The 19478-nt window shown below is 47.2% G+C and overlaps 1 protein-coding gene across 2 annotated transcripts; it reads left to right on the top strand.

Moving 5' to 3' along the window:
* The first annotated feature begins 1646 nt into the window (after nt 1–1646).
* Nucleotides 1647–18804, top strand: PIP4P1 (phosphatidylinositol-4,5-bisphosphate 4-phosphatase 1). Of its 2 annotated transcripts, none has more exons than XM_061589820.1 (7): nt 1647–1911; nt 2639–2841; nt 12499–12605; nt 13279–13384; nt 14828–14880; nt 15528–15618; nt 16577–18804. In XM_061589820.1, exons 1-7 carry the CDS (start codon nt 1767–1769, stop codon nt 16718–16720), a joined length of 849 nt encoding a protein of 282 aa, XP_061445804.1. In that variant the 5' UTR covers nt 1647–1766; the 3' UTR covers nt 16721–18804. The 2 variants fall into 2 exon arrangements, with proteins under 2 accessions (XP_061445804.1, XP_061445805.1); XM_061589821.1 differs by lacking the exon at nt 1647–1911 and adding an exon at nt 2065–2143.
* The last annotated feature ends 674 nt before the right edge of the window (nt 18805–19478 follow it).

The raw sequence follows: 19478 nt of genomic DNA, 5'->3' as shown, positions 1-19478 counted from the left end.
CTGAACACCAAAGTCAGGATCATTCAGTCCATGGTATTCCTGATCTCTATGTACAGATGTGAAAGTTGGACAGTGAAAAAAGGGGATAAGAGAAGAATCAATTCATTTGAAATGTGGTGTTGGAGGAGAGCTTTGCGCATACCATGGACTGCTAAAAAGACAAATAATTGGGTGTTAGATCAGACTAAACCAGAACTATCACTAGAAGCTAAAATGAGGAAACTGAGGTTATCATACTTTGGAATGATTCCATAAAGGAAGCCACAGACGCGACCTTACAAGATCTGAACAGGGTGGTTTACAACAGATGTTATTGGAGGTCACTAATTCATAGGGTTGCCATAAGTCGTGATCAACTTGAAGACACATCACACACACACACACAATAAAGCGAACATTTAATGCTTAACATTGGGTGACTGGCAATGGAACATGATGATAAGTAGCTTCCATGTTTTAAATCTTAATAACAAAGTGTGCAGTTTCTTTGGTTAGTTCATCTCATTGACTTTTAGTTTTGAACTCAAATCCTCACCCACATCATTCTGCTCACATTTTAATTTGAATACATTAGAGTGATGGGCAAACTTGAATTTCTGTGTAGGTTACAGGCATTCTTTGTTCTGTTTTCATGTTTAGTAGCAGATGACAGAGGAATGATATATTTTATTGGGTCAATGTATCTGTGTATTAAAAGAGGCAAAATTTCAGATCACAATGAATTCCTTATCAATAGGCATTGTGTATAACTCAAACGTATGCACCCTGTCTTTGCTACCCGAAACATGCTTCATATAGCATATGGTCATGTACCTACTGAGTACATAGTTTCTTAACAGTACCTAATTGCAATTCAATAAAATATAGTTTACATTTAAATTAAGATATCCTAATGTAATATTTATCATTTTATAATCTCAGTGCCCCCAGTGATGGTTCTCCTTTCACATACACCGGTTTGGACTTTTATGATGTATAATATGGATTTGCATATATTTAAATATATCAACGTATATGCAAATTTATATTCGTGCTCATTTGGTTCCGCCCCGCACTCAAATGGAATCTTGACAGGAATGTCAATTATTGCGCGAGGGGCGGGGCAATATCAAAAGATGTGATAAGAGAAGTCGGGCGAACTGCCTGAGTCCAGAGAAGGGCCGGAGATATCCTGAATGAGGGCCGGGGTGAGTTTAAGTCTGTCCAACGGGAGAACAGAATTTCTATCACGTGAGAAAGAAGCTTCTGCCTTGGCCAATGCATATAGATAGCGGGGATCATACTATGGAGCAGAGGCAGATCTCAGCCAATCAGAATACTTGTTTTGCTTGTCACGTGAGTCAACCGGCCCTCATTCCTCCCCGCTATGACAGCCGTACTATAAGGTAGCCAAGGGGGCGGGGGAATGACTCAGGGGACAAGAGGGAAGCGGGCTGCAAAAACAGCCAATGAAAAGCCAGCGGAAGGTCACGAGACGAGGGAATTCTGCGGAGTTTGTGGAAAGTAGAAGGCGGGTATGTTTCGCGGCCAATAGAAGTGCGCTGGCTGAGGACGGCCACGGCATCCCGTGACCAATCAGTAAGCAAGCTTCGTGGCTCTCATCACATGACAAGGTTTATCCGTGCTCCGTTGTAGTCAACAGGAAGAGAGCGTCATTTGTCACGTGACTGGAGTAGTGACGGGGAGAGAGCGAGGGGCGGGGTGGTACGCTACGGAAGCCGAGGGGGGTGCAGAGCTGGGCGATTGCAGTAGCAACAGCAGCAGCGATGGCTGCGGATGGCGAACGCTCGCCGCTCCTGCCAGTCGAGTCCGGGGATGGGGGAGGCCCCGGCGCTGGAGGGCTAGTGGGGCCTGCGGGGATGGTCTCGGTCTCTGTCTCGAACCCACCGGGGAAGCCGAACCCGCCTCAGGGTGAGCCACAACCCCCTGATTAATATTATGCGGGACAGATGAAAGAGGGGGGTCTGTGGGCGGGGCCAAGGAAGGGGAGCAGGTGACAAAAGCACTCTTAAGTAGGGAAAGCTGAATCAGAGGGGCGATAGCGGTGTGGGCGTGGCCACACAAAATACAGACGTGGCTATGTGCTGCAGGGGTGGGGCTGCAGGTCATGGGGGTGCTAGATGTGTGTGCCCCGTAAATAGAGGTAGACTGCTAAGTGGCGAAGTTCAGAGTTGGGCTGAGAAGGCTTTTTGTGTGGTGGTGGGACCAGATAAAAAGAAAATGGGATTGGTGAGGGTGTGATTGGTGTGGCAATGTTGGAATGTGGATCACTCTGGGGGGGTTCCCCAAAGACTGGAGTTTGAGCATTTAGAAGAGGCAGTAATGTATCAGTTGACATTTAATGGTCTGTGTCTATTAATAACAACAAAATCTGTTTTCTTTGCTATTTCTTATCTGTTGGTGGGAGCTAGGTCAGGTTTTGGGTGATGTAGGAGGCCACTGGGATGAACTGCAACAGATCTGGGAACAGGAATCAAAAAAGGGCTGCGAAGCATGATGTGTGATGTTGAGAAGATAGCCAAGGAGAGACACAGGGCTGGTTGAAACAGAGGATGTATGGTGGGATTGGGGTGTTGAAGTAATGGCCTGTGCTTCCTTTTCCATGGTTCTTTCTCTCTCACTCTTTTTTTTAAAAAAGGGTTTCCTTCCTTCGGCGGGGTCAACGATGGGAGCCAGGCAGCTGTGCTGCCTGGAGAGGATCCCCCACCCTACTCGCCTATGGCATCTCCAGAGAGCGGCAGTGCTCCCATGATCACTTGCCGGGTTTGCCAGAGCCCCATCAATGTGGAGGGCAAGATGCACCAGCATGTCGTGAAATGCAGTGTCTGCAACGAGGCCACGGTGAGCACCATTGGAAGGGTGGGTGGTATGATGACAGTAGGGTTGAAAGGTTGCATCAGAAGCTAAGCTGAGGTGGCAGTGAAAGCAGATGGGAGCCAGGTGATCCTTGGCTCAAGACTTGTCTCATCTGTCAAGGCTCAAGACTTGACCCATCCATTGTTCTATATCCTGAGACAAGCCATCCTCTCACAGCCTCAGTTGTCGCCCGGCTGCTACCCACAGCATCATTTCTTCTAGTAGCAAAGTGTGGCCTTGCACTCTCAACCATTGGGATTGTAGATTGGGATCACCCAAAAAGAAGAGGATGGTTTGTGTGTCCAAGGGACACACTAGGTATGCAGAAAACATTGTGGTTTCTTTTTTGGTAGGGCAACTATTTATTTGACCATGAGATCAGAGTGCATGCAGAAGGCATTTAGGTTGATGTTAGAACACATGTTTTGTTTCCGTTTTAAAATACCTTATGTTCCATCCTTGGCATCTCCGGGTAGGTCTGGGAAAGACCCCAGGCTGAAACTCTGGTGAGTCACTGCCAGTCAGTGTAGAAGACACCTCCTGGGCTAGGTGGACCGAGTGGCTTGACTTGATACAAGACAGCTTCCTGCGTAAGTTCTCAGCGTGCCAGGAAGCTGATAGGCTGATGGCAAGCAACCAGCTTGTTTCCATTCAGTTTGGGCCTAATGAGGGAAGAAGAAAATGAATAGGAATTTTTTTTTCCTTCACCCTCTCATAATGCTAGAACTTGGGATCATCTGGTGAAAAACTGATTGGCAGGAGATCAAGAATGGAGGTACCCACATAACTTAACGACACAAGATAGGGTATTGGTCAATAGCTTAGGTAACTTTAAAAGCGGATTAGACCAACCCACAGAGAAGGAGAAGCCTATTAATGACTACTTGTCAATGGTGGCTTTGTGAACCTCGAGCTTCAGAGACAGTGCGCCTCTGAGTTGAGATTTGCCGGAGAGAACTGAAAGGAGAGGGCTATTGCTCTCATATTCTCCTTGTGAATTTTCCAATGCCACCTGGTTGGCCATTGTGGGGAAACAGGCTGCAGGATTAGATGAGTGTTTTTGGTCTGATCCTGCAGTGTTTATGTTCCAATAAAAGAAATGGGGATCTTGGATCCTTTCAAGTTTTATGTTGTTAATTAATTTAAAACTTTATATCCTGCTTTTTGAGGAGCTTCATCCACACTTCTTGTTGTGGCAGGCTGCTCCTTCTACAGCGTAAAAGGGGGTAGCAAAACATTTAGAATTTTTTTTAAAAATACCCATTTTACAGAATAACCACTGATGATGCACAGAAACACCCTCCCAAAAGATGAAACACCTATGTCCTCCAAACAAACCTTGAAATAAAACATGAATGAAACAGCAAATAGCTCTCCCCCCCGTAACTCATTCCCAACCAATTAAAAAAGACTGGCGTTAAATACAGAAAAATGGGTAAAGTTAAATGAGGGTAAAGTTGCTCGCCTCTAGCAGTCTTTTTTTTTTTACAATAATTTTTATTCAAATTTTCATAAAACATAGAAAACAAAATCATAAAACATTCAAAGACAAAAAACAAAACAAAACAAAAATGATTAAACAAAAAAAAATAAAATGTTGACTTCCCATTTGTCACATATCAAATCAGTTATAGGTCTACAATATATAACAATCCTGTCTCTTAAATCATATTATAAAATCACTTTCCTCCAGTAGTTATCTTAATTAATCATCAAATCTCATAAACATTACTTTATTCTTTCCACAAAAAGTCAGAGAGGTTTCAATTCAAGAAATATATCTATCAATTTTTCTCCAAATAAACATGTCAATTAATCCATCTCGTTAATAATTATAATAATCTTATTGTCATAACCATAGTCCAAATAAACATTTCGATTAATCCATCTCATCAGAATCTGTTAGGTCCAATAATTTCAATAGCCATTATTCCATTATCCCTATTAGTTCCATCTTCCATCTTCAATAGTCCTGTTAAGTCCAGTAATTTCAGTGTCCAATCTTCCATTATCAGTATTCCATAATAATCTTGCTGTTGTAGCCATAGTCATATAATAAGAGTCTGATGGGAATTTCCTCTATCCCAAATATTTTCTTGCCATCCATTCTGAATAAGTTGCTGAAATACTGTTGTAAAGTCATATCTGTGTTCTTCTTTTTTACAAAATGCACTGGCTCATCTCTTAAGAGTTTTTCCATTGTCACATGGCTGCAGTTAATTCCATAGATTTTCTCTATATCAAGCTCCATCACATCATTCCAGTCCAGAAGATTATCCAAGCCATTGATAACTTTATCTCTAATATCTTCATTAATTTCTTCAGAGATAACGTTAAATTCCAAACAGTAGATTTTATTTCTAAAATCCATAAACTCCAGATCTTTTTCCAATTCCACATTTGTTCCAATCTCCAGGGCTTGTATCTTCCCTTTATTTTTTCTTTTCTCATCTCTGATCTCATTCTCCTCTCTCACAGGATCCCCTATTTCTTTAAGCTCCTGCGTCATTTTGCTCAGTTCAATTTTCAGCTCCTTACTACCCTGTCGCAGGGTTTGCTTCGTTATCTCAATCTCATCCATTATTTTCTGAAACATAATTACTTCCAGATTCTCAGCCACTTTCTTGATTGCCATTTTTAAAACCACGAAAACAAAGCAAAACAAAAATAAAGAAGAACCACTTCTTATTTCAGCAACAATTGGGTTAATATTCCAGGCTTGATGACATCACAGTATAAACAGAGCAACCTGCCTTATCTCTCTATGTTCAAGAATGCAAAATAAATTTAGTTCCCAGCATCAAAACAGTTAGTGGCGTCGTGAAGAAGCAGATTCGTCAAAATAAAATAGACCAAAAAGAGAATAGTCCCAGACAATATAATATTCCTCGGAATAGAAATCAGGAATAGAAATCCCTCTTCTGTTTATTATCTTTAGAATGCACTTCCAGGACAGCTTTTTGCGACAGAAACAGAGATAAGCTGTTAATTTCGTGAATAACAGAAGAGCTATATCTCACCCAGAAGTTGTCCAAAGCCGATCAATCTGACAAATCTCCTTTTGCTGCAACAATTTAAACCAAGTAAAAAAAATAATAGAAAGAAGGGTGCGTGCCTGTTAGTCCGTTCTCTCTTTAAAGAAAAGATAAACGTATCGCTTAAGCAGATAGAGCTTGTTAGAAAGTCCGTCCGGCATTGTTGGCTGGACCTTATCTCATAAATTAATGAAATCCAGTCCTCCCAACAAAAACAGGCTTTGAGGTTGATCTCTACGTTTCTCCCTGCCCGGGAGAAATTTCATCAGTCAAAAAAAAAAAAATGTTCTGACTGATTTATATCTGAATAAGCTTCTTTTGAGGCGGGAGCCCGTCCCAAAAGCAGGCACAAGCGAAGTCACCCTTCCCGGAAGTCACCGCCTGTGTAGCAGTCTTGATGCCCCATCCACATCTACCACATCTACTATGAGGTGTCTATTGCAGTGTCTGCTGCAACTTCTTGGGAACAGTTTGAGTTGATGCAGCCTGATGACGTAGACAAGGTGCTGGTGTTGCTGTGGCCAGCAACGTGTCCTCTCGACCCATAGGAAACGGACCTTTAGTGTGGCAGCACCTACCCTGTGGAATTTCCTCCCCTTAAATATTAGACAGGCACCATCTTTGTTATATTTTCGGCACCTATTGAAGACCTTCCTCTTTCAACAAGCCTTTTAAGTTGAGACCTATACCAGTCTGCGTCTGTGTTGGAATTGCTTTTTAATATGTTCTTAAATGTTTTTAATTTTAGATGATATTTTGAAAGGTTTTTGTAAGAAACGTTTTTAAAGATGTTTAGTTTTCATGTGTTTTAAAGTTTGTTTTTATGATGTTTAAAGTTTTTAGTGCTTTTGTTTGTTGCCCTGGGCTCCTGCCAGGAGGAAGGGCGGGATATAAATAAATAAATAAATAAATAAATACAAATGGGAGGGGCTAGGTTGGTGAATATTGTGTCGAGACCCCAGCCCCCAACTGTTTTAATGGATCTTGGAGAAAGGAAAGTTAAGGGCAAGGGATCAGTGTGCATCCTTGACCTCAGTGCCTTACCCCCATGTCCCCCATATAGCATGGGGAAAGGGTTAGCTGCTCCTGCACACACATTGACGGGTTTGCGGATCCTGGCTCTGTGGCACTATAAAACTAGTGGGGATTTTTTCATTCTTCTCCCCCAGCCCCAGTTCCTTGTAGGTCTGTGCTTCTGGAGATAGTAACAGTGCTCTGCCTTAAAGGGTTGTTGTAAGAACTACTGAGATAATGTACGTCGACCATTTTTGCCTGGTTCGTGCAAAGTCTTATTGTGAGGTTGGCTCTATACTGGGGACGGTGCTTCCTTTCTTCATTTGCTTCTCCCCATTCACCCTTTGCCCAGCTTCTATATTTAGAAAACGTCTCTTTTGAGAATAGTGTACTAAATCGGCCAAGAGCTTAGTCTGGTGTACCAAATTTAAATCAATATAAATCGGATTGCATCTCAGCAGTGCCTTTGATTCTTGGACAGGCAGATTCTGCAGAGCTGATGTGATGCTTTGCTGCCTGGGCATCCTCCAGAGTATGAAATCAAAGCTACAAACCCATACATAGTTCAGTCATTTCCCAAAGTACCTGAAGTGAACCTCATGCTTCTTTTTTTTAATCACCTGGAGAAACCTGTCTGACAGCACTTAGCTCCCAGCCTCTTCTCATTGGGTTATCTCATTTACGGCTGTTAAAAAGGGATGGTCTGTTGGACTTTGGAGCTGGGTTCAAGCCTCAGGTTTGCTGTGGATCCAGTGAGTAGTCTTGGCGATCTCCTTTTCTCTCTCCTGGACTGCCCCCTGTATAAATAATGATCCACCTTGCAGGATGGATGTGAGAATCAAGAGAATGCTGTCAGACTGTCCCTGCCCCTCTCTCACTCCTTGTTGCCAATAATTGCTCTCTTTCCTCTGTGCCTCTTTAAAGCAAATTGGAAGTTGTTTGGATAGAAATCACAGCCCTTCTGTCTACACCGTAAGGCCTTGTTCTCACAAGCCTTGCATGTGTAAGTACCTCTTGTTTCTGTAGTGCAGACTGCACAGGCAGCTGACTTATACCAGGTCAGAGTTGCTCTGTCTAGCCCAGCTTAGTCTCCTTCGACTGGCAGGGGCTCTCCAAAATCTGAAGATCTTTCCCATCGCATGCGACTTGATTCTTTCTCTTGATGTGGGGGACAACATTGTAAACCTGTGGTCCTGCAGTTATTGTTGTATTCCTCACTTCTGTCGGCCTTGACCAACATGGCCAGTGGTCTAGGATGATGGGAGGTTTAGCCTAGAAACATCTGGAGGACCATAGGTTTCCCCGTCCCTGCTTTACTTGACAATGACAAAGGTTGAACCCGGGGCTTTTCTACATATAAACATGTGCTCTGCCACTGAGCTGGGGTCCTTCCCCCAAAGGTGGGCTTGTCTAGGATTTGAACTCAGGTCCTCGCAAACACCCAGTGAAAATAGTACTTCTCGTCCAGGTATGGGGAGCCTTTGACCCTTCAGATGTTGCTGAACCTACAACTCCCAGCAAGCACTGGCCAGTGTCCAGGGATGACGGGGGTTGTAGTTCAGCAACATCTGGAGGGCCACAGGTTCTCACACTTGCCCTAGACCCGTGAGCCAACTAAAGGTGGTGAGGGCTTGCGCCAGGTATGGAGAGGAGGGTATATTTTTATGTTCTGTATAATAATAAAACCCAATTTCCACTCCACTAGTTCTGCTAAACTTGTGATGCTACTGCCATTCTGTTTCATCTGTTCCCTCTGGACCAATAACTGGTAGTTACGGGTACTGGTATGGCACAAAGCCAGTCAGATATAGTTGTTATGTTATGTTGAAGATATCAATGTTGATTTAGTTTCAAGATTGTGAAATGTCCTGGGGACAGCGCTGGTGCCAGAGGGCGCCCAGGTTTGGCCCTGGTTGAGGGCCCCTGAAGGGCCCCTCCTTAGAGTGTGAGGGTAGCACTTCTATTCCACAATCCGCAGCAGCTTTGGCTCCGGACCATGCCATGGATTGTGGAGAGGGAGCTCCCAGGCACGCACACCCCAGTACAGTCAGAGTGGGTTTCAATAAGCCTATATGCACGCCCCACCTACCTCTCTCATCTCTGTGAATGATGTGAAGGCTGCATGCGCATGCCTGCTATCAAGCAAGATGGTGGGGGGGGGGCTTTCCTAAGGGGCTGATGCCGCTTCCACCATCTTGGTTGATGGCCAGCATGCACACACACCATGCCCATCACTCACAGGGATGGGAGAGGTGGATGGGATGTTCAGGTAGGCTTATTAGCCCTGCACCGCCTGTATGGGTGGGCTTGGGCTATGGCGCCACAGGCCTGGGGCAAGGGCCCAGTCGTGCCTGGTGCCAGCCCTGCCTGGTGAGCTCTGCCCCCCTGCTCGCTCCACTCACCACCACCCCCTCCAACCTCTCAGACACTCCCAACTCCCCTCGCCAACTCACTTGCCTCACCTGATCCTCTGCTGCTGCTGCTGCTGCCCTGTGCCACCGCTGCCATGGACAAACTGCCACCATGCAGCACACCTAGGCTACACACCAGCTTTCTGTCTGCCTGCCCAGACTGCTGCTGCCACTGCACACAAATTGTGCCACTGCGCAGTGCACCTAGGCTGCACACTGGCCTCTTGCCCATGCTGCTGCCGCTGCTGCCGCCCCATCTAGGCCGCCTGCTCTCCAAAGCTGCTGTCGTCTTGCCTGCTTGCTGAGGTGGGTGAGCAGCATGCAGGCAAGGGTGGTGGTGGAAGCATCATGCTGCAGTTCACTTATTGCCACCTATCTGTGGAGCGGTGAACTGCACAGTGTGATGCTTTCCTTTATATGTGCAGACAAGCCTACGTGGTTACTTTAATGTGGCTCTGTATCTTTAATTGAGAATAGGCTTTGAAAACATATTGCTATCGCTTTAAATACCAACGACTTACATTAAGCTAATAACATTAAACCAAACAGCTTTAAAGAAATCCTGTGTTGCTCTATTAAAATCCCTTAGCCAGATTTCCCTTTTATTCTCTGTACCTCAGTTAAGCCTCACTTACACTGTAACTTTCATCACCACTGAAAGCCTCTTCTATCAGTCCTCTGCTGACCTCATTGAAGTGCAGACCTGCTTTACTGTGCTGCCACGGAAGTCTTCTGTTTCTGGCACTCCTAGCACTCATGAGAGCCCAACACTGCTGCTTCTAATTCCTTCCTCAGCACTGCAGCCAGGTCTTCACATTGTCTCGTCTGCCTGAGCCAAGTGATTCAACTTTCTTCAGCAACTCTCAATCCACTCCACCTCCTCCTCAGGTGGTCCATCTTCTCTGGCACACCTCTTCTCCTGGCTGACTCCTTCATCTTTGCTCACCAACAGCTCCCAAACTCCTACTACTGTTGGCCAGCACCCAACCTTGTATATATATTACCTCTAGCCCCCACTGGTCCAGCCCCAGCCAATCATACTATCCGACTGAAAATTCCAAAGCTACATCCACCAATCAAAATATGCATATCTTCATTCCCTCTTTTGTATACTAAGAATTCCATCACCAAACCTTTTTCAGAGCTGCCCATTAAGTGACAGTTAAGCCAACTTATCACTGAACAGAGTGAAACCATGAAAAGCTTAATCACCCCATACGTTACACAACACACATCAAAACCTCCTCCACTAAGGGTTGTATCCATAGTTTGTTCTAGTCAGAGTACACCCTTTGAAATTAATAAACGTGACTAACTTGGATCCATTCATTTCAGTGGGTTTACTCTTAGTTGAGGAAACAGTCCTCCATATCAGTCTTCCCCAACCCGATGCCCTCTAGATGTTTGGGAGTACAAAGTCCAGCAGTCCCAGCCAGCATGGCCGGTGGTCAAGGATGATGAGAGTTGTAGTTGAGCAGCAGAAGGAGTGCTGTACACCTGAAATGGAAGGTGGGGGATCTGTCGGTCCTCTAGATGTTGCTGTACTCTAACTCCCATTGCTATTGGCCATGCTGGCTGGGGCTGACAGGAGTTGGAAGTCCAGCAACGTTCGGAGGGCTGTAGGCTTCCCATCCCTCTTCTAAATCTTAAGGACAGATTCTCGACCTATGCACTGTAATCCAGTGTGCTTTTAGTCCACTGTGATTTTCAGATACTGTATCTCAGACTATGTTCTGCACTTACTTTTTTCCAACGTCTGTTTGAATTTGGTGGTGTGAATATTGTTCCGTTCCGTACTAGAGCATAAAGCACTACATGATTCTTATCTCCATCTCTGTTTGGGGTGAAATAGCGAGACAGGTGTAGTTGAGAATAATGTATCTACAGTATGCCCGTCTATCCACCCTTAAGGCTAGAAGACACTCCCAAGTCCAGAATGCTTGTGCTGAGCTCAACAGCACTCTCTGTTGCTTGTCGTCATATAATACACATTTGTCATATAATACACAAATGTCAGAGACATTTGGTTGGCTAATTGATATCGGTCTGCTAAATTCAACACTATCCTCCTTTTGCCCCTCTGGATCTGTAGCTTAAAGTCCCATCTCCCCTGCAGCAACAAATACCTCTTTCCCATAGGTCTCATCTTGATATTCTAGCTCCTTTGTGAGTCTTTCACCTAGCCCCCAATTCTCACCCTGTTGCTGCCTTGCCCACCACTGTCACTTAGGCCTCTTCACACTCTCTCTCCGTGCCTTTTCTTTCTACAGCCCTTATCCCACAAACTAGAGAATTTGTGCAAGATTTTTCCTTATCGAAATTGACTTTTCATTTCCCTCACAGGGGCTATCATAGAATCATAGAATAGTAGAGTTGGAAGGGGCCTATAAGGCCATCGAGTCCAACCCCCTGCGCAAGGCAGGAATCCAAATCAAAGCATTCCCGACAGATGGCTGTCCAGCTGCCTCTTGAATGCCTGCAGTGTCAGAGAGCCCACTACCTCTCTAGGTCATTGGTTCCATTGTCGTATGGCTCTAACAGTTAGGAAGTTTTTCCTGGTGTCCAGTCGAAATCTGGCTTCCTGCAACTTGAGGAAGTTTTTCCTGGTGTCCAGTCGAAATCTGGCTTCCTGCAACTTGAGCCCATTATTCCATGTCCTGCACTCTGGGACGATCGAGAAGAGATCCAGGCCCTCCTCTGTGTGACAACCTTTCATGTACTTGAAGAGTGCTATCATATCTCCCCTCAGTGTTCTCTTCTCCAGGCCCAGTTCTTTCAGTCTCTCCTCATAGGGCTTTGTTTCCAGTCCCCTGATTATTCTTGTTGCCCTCCTCTGAACCCATTCCAGTTTGTCTGCATCCTTCTTGAAGCGCGGAGACCAGAACCGGACGCAGCACTCAAGATGAGGCCTAACCAGTGCTGAATAGAGGGGAACTAGTACTTCACGTGATTTGCGATTCATGCTGCTAAAGAATTCAACCTTGAACAGCTGTAATGCCACAGCAGCCGAAGCAACCATTTCAGTAATCTTGGTCCTGTTTGTGGCATGTGGGTTGCGTTGTTATGTTGTCTCACTGCCTAATATGGCCTCCTCTCCTTCCTCTTAAATCAGGATGTATGTGTGTACTGCCTGTTTGGCTTCTGTAGATTGTATCTTTTTTTCCTGCTTCTGTCTTCTCTAGCCAATCAAAAATGCTCCACCTGGTAAGAAGTATGTGAGATGCCCCTGCAACTGTCTACTGATCTGCAAGGTGACATCGCAGCGTATCGCCTGTCCTCGGATATACTGGTAAGGGTGGCGAGGTGCTAAGAAAAGGGCCCCATGGATTTGCTGTAATTCCATGAGGGAATTTTGGTATGTGACCAGCTTCACAACTTTGATGAATTTATTTATTTATTTATTGCACTTGTATACCGCCCCATAGCCAAAGCTCTCTGGGCGGTTTACAGCAACCAAAAACATTAAAACAAATATACAATTTAAAACACATGAATTTTGGCTAGGATGCAGCCAGGAACTTGGTGTTGTTGTATCCTGGGGAGAAAAGCATCCCTGATGGGCAGCAACGTTTGCTGTATTATGTTAAGAGTTCTGATCGTTGCATGTGGGACCTGTAAAAACAATATCCTAAAAGGAATGGGTGTAAATCCTTGTTTTAGGAGGTGGGAAGGGGAGGTTGAACACTTCTGTTTAAGTTAATGGGATCAGTCTGGAGAAAATTGAATTCAAGTGGGTGAACTGGGCATGTTGAAGGACTTTATCTAGGAGAGACCTAGCAGCATGTCGGAACTGTACTGGTGACAAAGTGGGAATAAAGGAGTGATGTTGGCTTTGGGGTTGGGAAGTGACTGCGGTGCCAACTTCCAGGCTGTTCTTCCAGGCTGTACCACTGAGCAGGCAGGGAAAGGCTTACAAGGAGAGCCATCTAATCTAATCCTTCTTTTTTTTCCCCTTCTCACAGCAAAAGGATCATTAACCTGGGCCCAGTGCATCCAGGGCCTCTGAGTCCTGAACCACAACCGGTTGGTGTGCGTGTCAACTGTGGTCACTGCAAAAACAATTTCCTGGTAAGGGGTACTTGAAGTGAGAGGGGCAGATAGAAGAGGCTAGAATGTGAGATCCTCACACTCTGTCTCCGTGTTTGGAAAAATAGTAGCTTGTGGGAAGGACCTCTGTGCCTAAAATGTCTGCTGTTCAGAACACTGATGTGATGAAGCCACCACTTGAGCCAGTGCAATATATTGAATAGAACAGGGGTAGTCAACATAGAGCTCGCCAGATACTGTCAGACTACATCTCCCATCAGCCCCTGCCAGCATGGCCATTTGTCAGAGATGATGGGAGTTGTAGTCCATCAACAACTGGAAGGCACCTGTTGCGCTGCAGCCAACTCAGAAGGGACAGGAAGGGGGGAGGCATGAGTTTCAGGCACCTCCGCAGCCAGAAGAAGCAGAGTTGGGGATTGTTGTGTCTGAGCAGGATCGTGAGGGAGGGGGGCAGCCTGCTCTCCAGCCAGTTCCCACGAGTAACGCCCTTTCCGAGGAGCTGAGCGCACCGCCCCTAGTTGATGCAGAGGACTTGTGGGGGGAAGCTTCAGAGTCAGTGCCAGCTCCTCCTTTACCAAGCAGTTCCCAGGAGGATTCCAGTGTGGCACCGCCCCCTGACCTCGAGCCTGTTGCTCGGGAGCAGGTGTCTTCAGATGAGCTGTTGGATGCGCATCCCCTGTCTCCTCGTTCCTGTCGCCGCGAGAAACGGACAGGGCAAAGACAGGAATTACGAAGGAGTCAGAGATTACGTTCGAAAACATTTCCTATATAAGCCTGCCGCTCCCAGTGGGGGGTCGTTGAGTCAACTTCCTTCACACACTGCAGAGCATGTCTAGAGTATAGTTAGGGACTCTAGTGAGTTAGCGTAGGGTTTCCTATGAAGCGCAATGCCTTTGATGTATCCATTACTCTAATAAAACGAGATTTACTTGCACACACACTCCAGCCTCATTCTTTCGGCTCTGGACGGGACAGCACCAGATTGGCTGCTCCTGGGATAGTGCTAGACTTCGGCCTGGAAGACTCGGCCTTAAGCTCACTGGGTGGCTTCTGAGCATCGTGATCTCTCAGCTGAACTTGCCTTGCAGATCAGTACAACACAATTGCACACAATAATGACTGGGAAGCTGCATTCCCTGCTGTGAGCTCTTTGGCAGAAGGGTGGGACAAAAGTGTAATTGACAACTTAATTGGCCAACGTGCCACAGCTAAGGAGCGAGATGGTCCTTGTTCATCTTGTGGGCTTCCTCTGAAATGGTTGCAAGTGATGATTTGGCCCCTTGGTTGCGGCACCCTGGGCAATTTACTTGAGAAGTCACATGAGCAGCTGGTGTGCTTGAGCAGCTGGTGTGCTTTAACAGATGGGCACATTCAGGTTTGGGCAAAGGACTTTTCCTCCAGAACTGTTGACTAGTATTACTTCATTTGTGGTTCTGTTGTTTTCCCCTCTCTCTCTCCTTTCAGTGGACAGAGTTCACGGACCGCACCTTAGCACGATGTCCTCATTGTCGTAAAGTGTGAGTTAGCTCCACTCTTACTTAACCAGTCAGCAGCAGCAGCACTGCAGGGATCCGGGGGACGGGGGGGGCTGAGATAAAGTTCTGAATAGGTGCTTTGTGTGTCTCCAGTACTAATAGCTGAATTGGTGGGAGTGATGGGGTTGGAGGAGGAGCTATATTACCCGCTGCTCTCCAGGGTATTAAAAAAGATGAGGTCAGAAAAGGCTCGCGTTGTGTTGGTGGCACCATGTTGGCCAAGGCGCCCGTGGTTTTTGGACATTGTTCAACTGTCTCAGACACCACCTGTTCATCTCACATCATGCCCCGACCTGCTCCATCAGGGTCCCCTTCTCCATCAATGGCTTCAACTGACCGCATTTTCTTTTCCTGAGAAAAGGAAACTCCATTCTGGAAGGAAGCTTGTGTGAATTTTGAGCCAGGCTTCTTGAGAATAGAAGCTCCGTGTCCATCAGTTACCAGAGCAGAGGTCTGCCACTTGGTCAGGGCAGGCCAGTGAGGCAGACTCCTCTGCAGCTACTCCTTCCCTGAGATTCGAGTGTTCAGATCCCCCTTGACACCAGGGAGTGCGCATGTGCGTGTGCACTCACACACACTCGCTCTGAAACTGAGTTTGATGGACTTCCTGTGTCCTCCTCTGCCACCAGCTCCTCCATCGGGCGCCGCTACCCCCGGAAGAGATGCGTTTGCTGCTTCCTGCTGGGTGTGTTGATGGCTGTGACAGCGACGGGACTTGCGGTGAGTGTGAGCAAAAGGGCACGGTCCCAACACGGCACTTCTTGGCCCTTGCAGTCAGAAATAGAGCCAACCGTCAACACTTAACTTCCAGTGCAAAATAGCTGTCTGTCTGTTTATGGGAGTCCATAGCTTTCATCAGATTCTCAAAGGAGTCCATGACCTGAAGGGTTAAGAGCCACTGGCCTAGAGCAACAGCATTCAGTGTTGGGGGAAGAGCCATGGCCAGTGGTAGGGCACATGCTTTGCATGCAAAAGGTTTCGGGTTCAGTCCGTGACATCTCCGTGTAAGGCTGGAAAAGACTCATGCCTGCAATCCTGGAGAGCTGCTGCCAGTTAGTGTTGACAGCACTGAGACAGATAGAGCAATGGTCTGACTTGGTATTTGGGAACTCCCTCTGTTTATACATCATTAGACCTAGTGCCTGTCGCAGCTCTTGGTTTTAAGTAGTAGTTCAGTCTCTGTAGCCCTTTTCTGCCTCTGAGTGCAAGAGTTCAGACGCAAGAGCCGGCTACCCATGATGCCTCTGGGCACAGGCAGCAGGGCAAAGCTTGCACTTCGGTCTCTGAAACACAAGTGGCTCCTCGCAGAGCAGGGGTGGGGAACCTTTTTCGGTGCGGTGGGCCAGATCTTCATCTTCCCCTCCTCTTGGGCCAACTTTGACAGGTGCCTGGGAGCACCCGCCTCTTAGTCATCTGACATCATAATGACACCAGGTGATTGACGGGTGGTCCTCCCCACCTGTCAAATGTGGCCCAGGGGGTGGAGGGAGATTGCAGTCGAGCAGGATTGAACTCTCTGTCATCAGCTGAGTCAAGGGAGGGGGGTTCAGTCTTGCTTTCTGCATAGTTTGAGTGTTTAAGAGTTGTACATCAGCCCCATGTCTACCTGCACCACACCTGACGTCAAAAAATGGCCTGGCCTTTGCTGACTCCTCTTTGCCTCTCTTTCTGTCTCCAGTTTGGCACGCGGAAACAAGCCCAGCAGTACGGTGGGATCTACGCCTCCTGGGCTGTGGTTATTCTCCTGGCCTTGGTGTGCCTTGGCCGAGCCACATACTGGGCCTGCATGAGGGTCAGCCACCCTGTCCAGAACTTCTCCTGAGCTTCTCCTCCATTTCCAGCTGCTGCTTTCAACACGTCATCTGCCAAGAGCCAGCCCTGCCTGCCCTCATTTATTGTTTTTCTTCTGCTTTGGGTATGGGATCTTCCATGCCACCTTCCTGCTGCGCCAGCACCTCCTTTTCTTAATCATCTTGATAGCTGCTACAACCCTCACCCAGAAGGAGGCTTCTCCTGTTTGAGTCACCCTGGACCTGGTGCGGTGCCAAAACTGAATGATCTGACCCGAAGAACTCTTTAATTTGCAGGAATCTGGGGGGCTCCCGTAGTGCTAGCAAGAGTTCCCCTGGGGCCAACACAACACTAACAGGACCAACTTTGAGAGGTGCTTGAATGCAATTGGACGTTGTGGGACCTACGAAACTGGCATCAGTTCCTCAGGGCCTCCTGGCTGTGGGAGACATTGGAACTACGGTGGCTGCATTGGGACCTATGAGCGATGGGGGCCAGGGCACTCAGATGATTAGATTGAAACGGTCCAGTCCCGAAATGGAAATCCCAATTGCGATGGGCTCAACCACTTGAGAGGTAAAAACTACGGCGACTCAGCTGGGACATTTTCAGTAGAGCGGTACATTTTAGAATTTGTTTGCTGCTCTTTGAGCTGCTTAAAAGGCTTCCTGGCCAGGACATGTAAGGCGAAAGAGCTACAATGTGTCAGTGCTACAGTGATGCATCCCCCCCCTTTTTTTTTTTCTCTTTGCTCTGTAATTTGGGGCAGCTGTAAAGGACAGAGAGTGAGGGCCGAGGCCTCTTGCACATTCCTTTAATGGCGAGCTGGGCTAAGAGATATGGAAGTCAGATCTTTGACTGCTGGCTACCTGTGGCTTTTGGAGAACTGTTATTGAATGGCCATTACCATTCACCGTGGCCTGGGTGCTCCAGACTCCTCCTCCTTCCAAGCACTTCCCCCCCCCCCATCCTCATGTCCTTTAGTACCATCCAGAGTTGGACTAAATGATCCTACCCCCACAGCTCTGTTTTCTGTGACCGGCTGCAATCCTGAGATCCAGAAGCCTTGCATCAAGAGAATATTGGGTATCCCATTGCGGCACTTTTTTTTTTTTTACCTTCCCTCCAGCCTACTTCATGTGATTCCACCCTTTTTTATTTTTTTATTTGCACATTCCTCGATGGAGGAACTTCCCTCTCTTGCCCCTCCAAGAACCAGACCTCCACTCGGGGGGTGGGGCTGAGGGACTCCCATCTGACCTGTCCTGTCACTGCATTGTGTCTGTTTTAAAAACCCCTTTCCCATCATGCACTGAGACTGCCGTCCTTCACCCACGCATGCAGGGGCTGGGGGAGTGGAATCCCTGTCTCTGATTCATTGCTGGCTGGCGGCGGCTTGATGTGGGACAGCTAAGCCCGTTTCTCCTCCCTGCAATTCCCTCTTACGTTTGTTTTTCCTCATGGCTTCAAGGTCAACCTCATTTCGGTGTTCTGTCTTAATTCTCCTACTCGGTTGTCCCCCTTCCAAGAACTTGCTCTTGTGATAGCCAGTTTTTTTGGGGGAGGGGGTCTTGCTTTTCCTATCAGGGATAGGGAACCTGTGCCCCTCTGGCTGTTGTTGCTGGACTTGAGTTCCCATCGCCCTGGCCGCTAACTGTGCTGGCTTGGAGGCTGATAGAGCCACAGGTTTCCCACTTTTGGTGGGAAGCTTGGTTTCAGCTCTGTTTTAGATAGGGAGGTGGCCTTGGCAGTACGAGATGGGGACTCGGGCTTGCTTCTGTGCCTCACTTGGCTTTTGTCAGTGAAGTATTGTTTTTAAGTCCCTCCCCTCCACACACCCCTGGCTTTGAGCTTGTGGTCCCACACTGGTTGCTGTTGGCAGCTTTGTATATAAGAATTACTTCATGTGTACATAGAGCTATTTAAAAACCGCTGTCCTCTAGCTCTCTCTCCATCCCACCTGCCTGTGTGCCGGCACCTGGACTCTTCCTCTCCTCTCTCTTCCCCTTCAGCCATGCTGAAAATGCTCTCTCGCTCTCCTTGGCCTCCGTGCAGGCCAAAGGAGGAATGAAGAAACGATTGGATGGTTGTAAATAAAGTAAGAGATTCCATGTGTCTTTGGAGGGGTGAACTGCCTCTTGGTTGCTCTTTTTTTAAGGTGTGGCTTGGTTTGGGGGAGGGAGAAGGGCTACTCAGAATTAAAGGGAAAACAATGATTTAGAGCAGCTGTCCCCAACCTCCAGATATGTTGGACTCCCATCCGGCCCTGGCCAGGATGGACAAATTGTCAGGGATGATAGGAGGTGGAGACCAGGGATAGCTGGAGCGTGTGCTGGGTTGGAGGAGGCTGCTCCAGATAAACTCCTTCGGTGGGGCTGCTGCAGCCTCCCTTTTGGGGGATTAATTCTGTGCCCTTAAACTCTTGATCTGGATTCTCTATTTGCAGTCTCTGGTGCAGGGCCACTCTGAAGCAGAGGTGGGAAACCCATGGCTATGCAGATGGTGGTGGACTCTCTGCACCCATCAGCCCCAGCCAGCAGGGCCAGTGGTCAAGGCTGGTGGGAATTGTAGTCCAGCAACCTATGGTTATGCCCATCCCAGCCCTAAGCCCTTCTGGTGCCCAGACAGGGAAATCTAAATAACAGACAACCTCCCCTCCACCACCACCCCGCATTGAACTATGTCAAGAGCATTGGTTCCATCTAGTTTAATATTCACCGGCAGTGGCTCTCTTAGCTGGGATGGGATTGCTTCAGCTAGAAGTGGCAAGTATTGGGCCTGGGAGGTTC

Source organism: Rhineura floridana, chromosome 11, assembly GCF_030035675.1.
Source record: "Rhineura floridana isolate rRhiFlo1 chromosome 11, rRhiFlo1.hap2, whole genome shotgun sequence".
NCBI lineage: Eukaryota > Metazoa > Chordata > Lepidosauria > Squamata > Rhineuridae > Rhineura > Rhineura floridana.
Note: the sequence above shows the minus strand (reverse complement) of the source record. Positions and strands in the feature narration are given on the sequence as shown.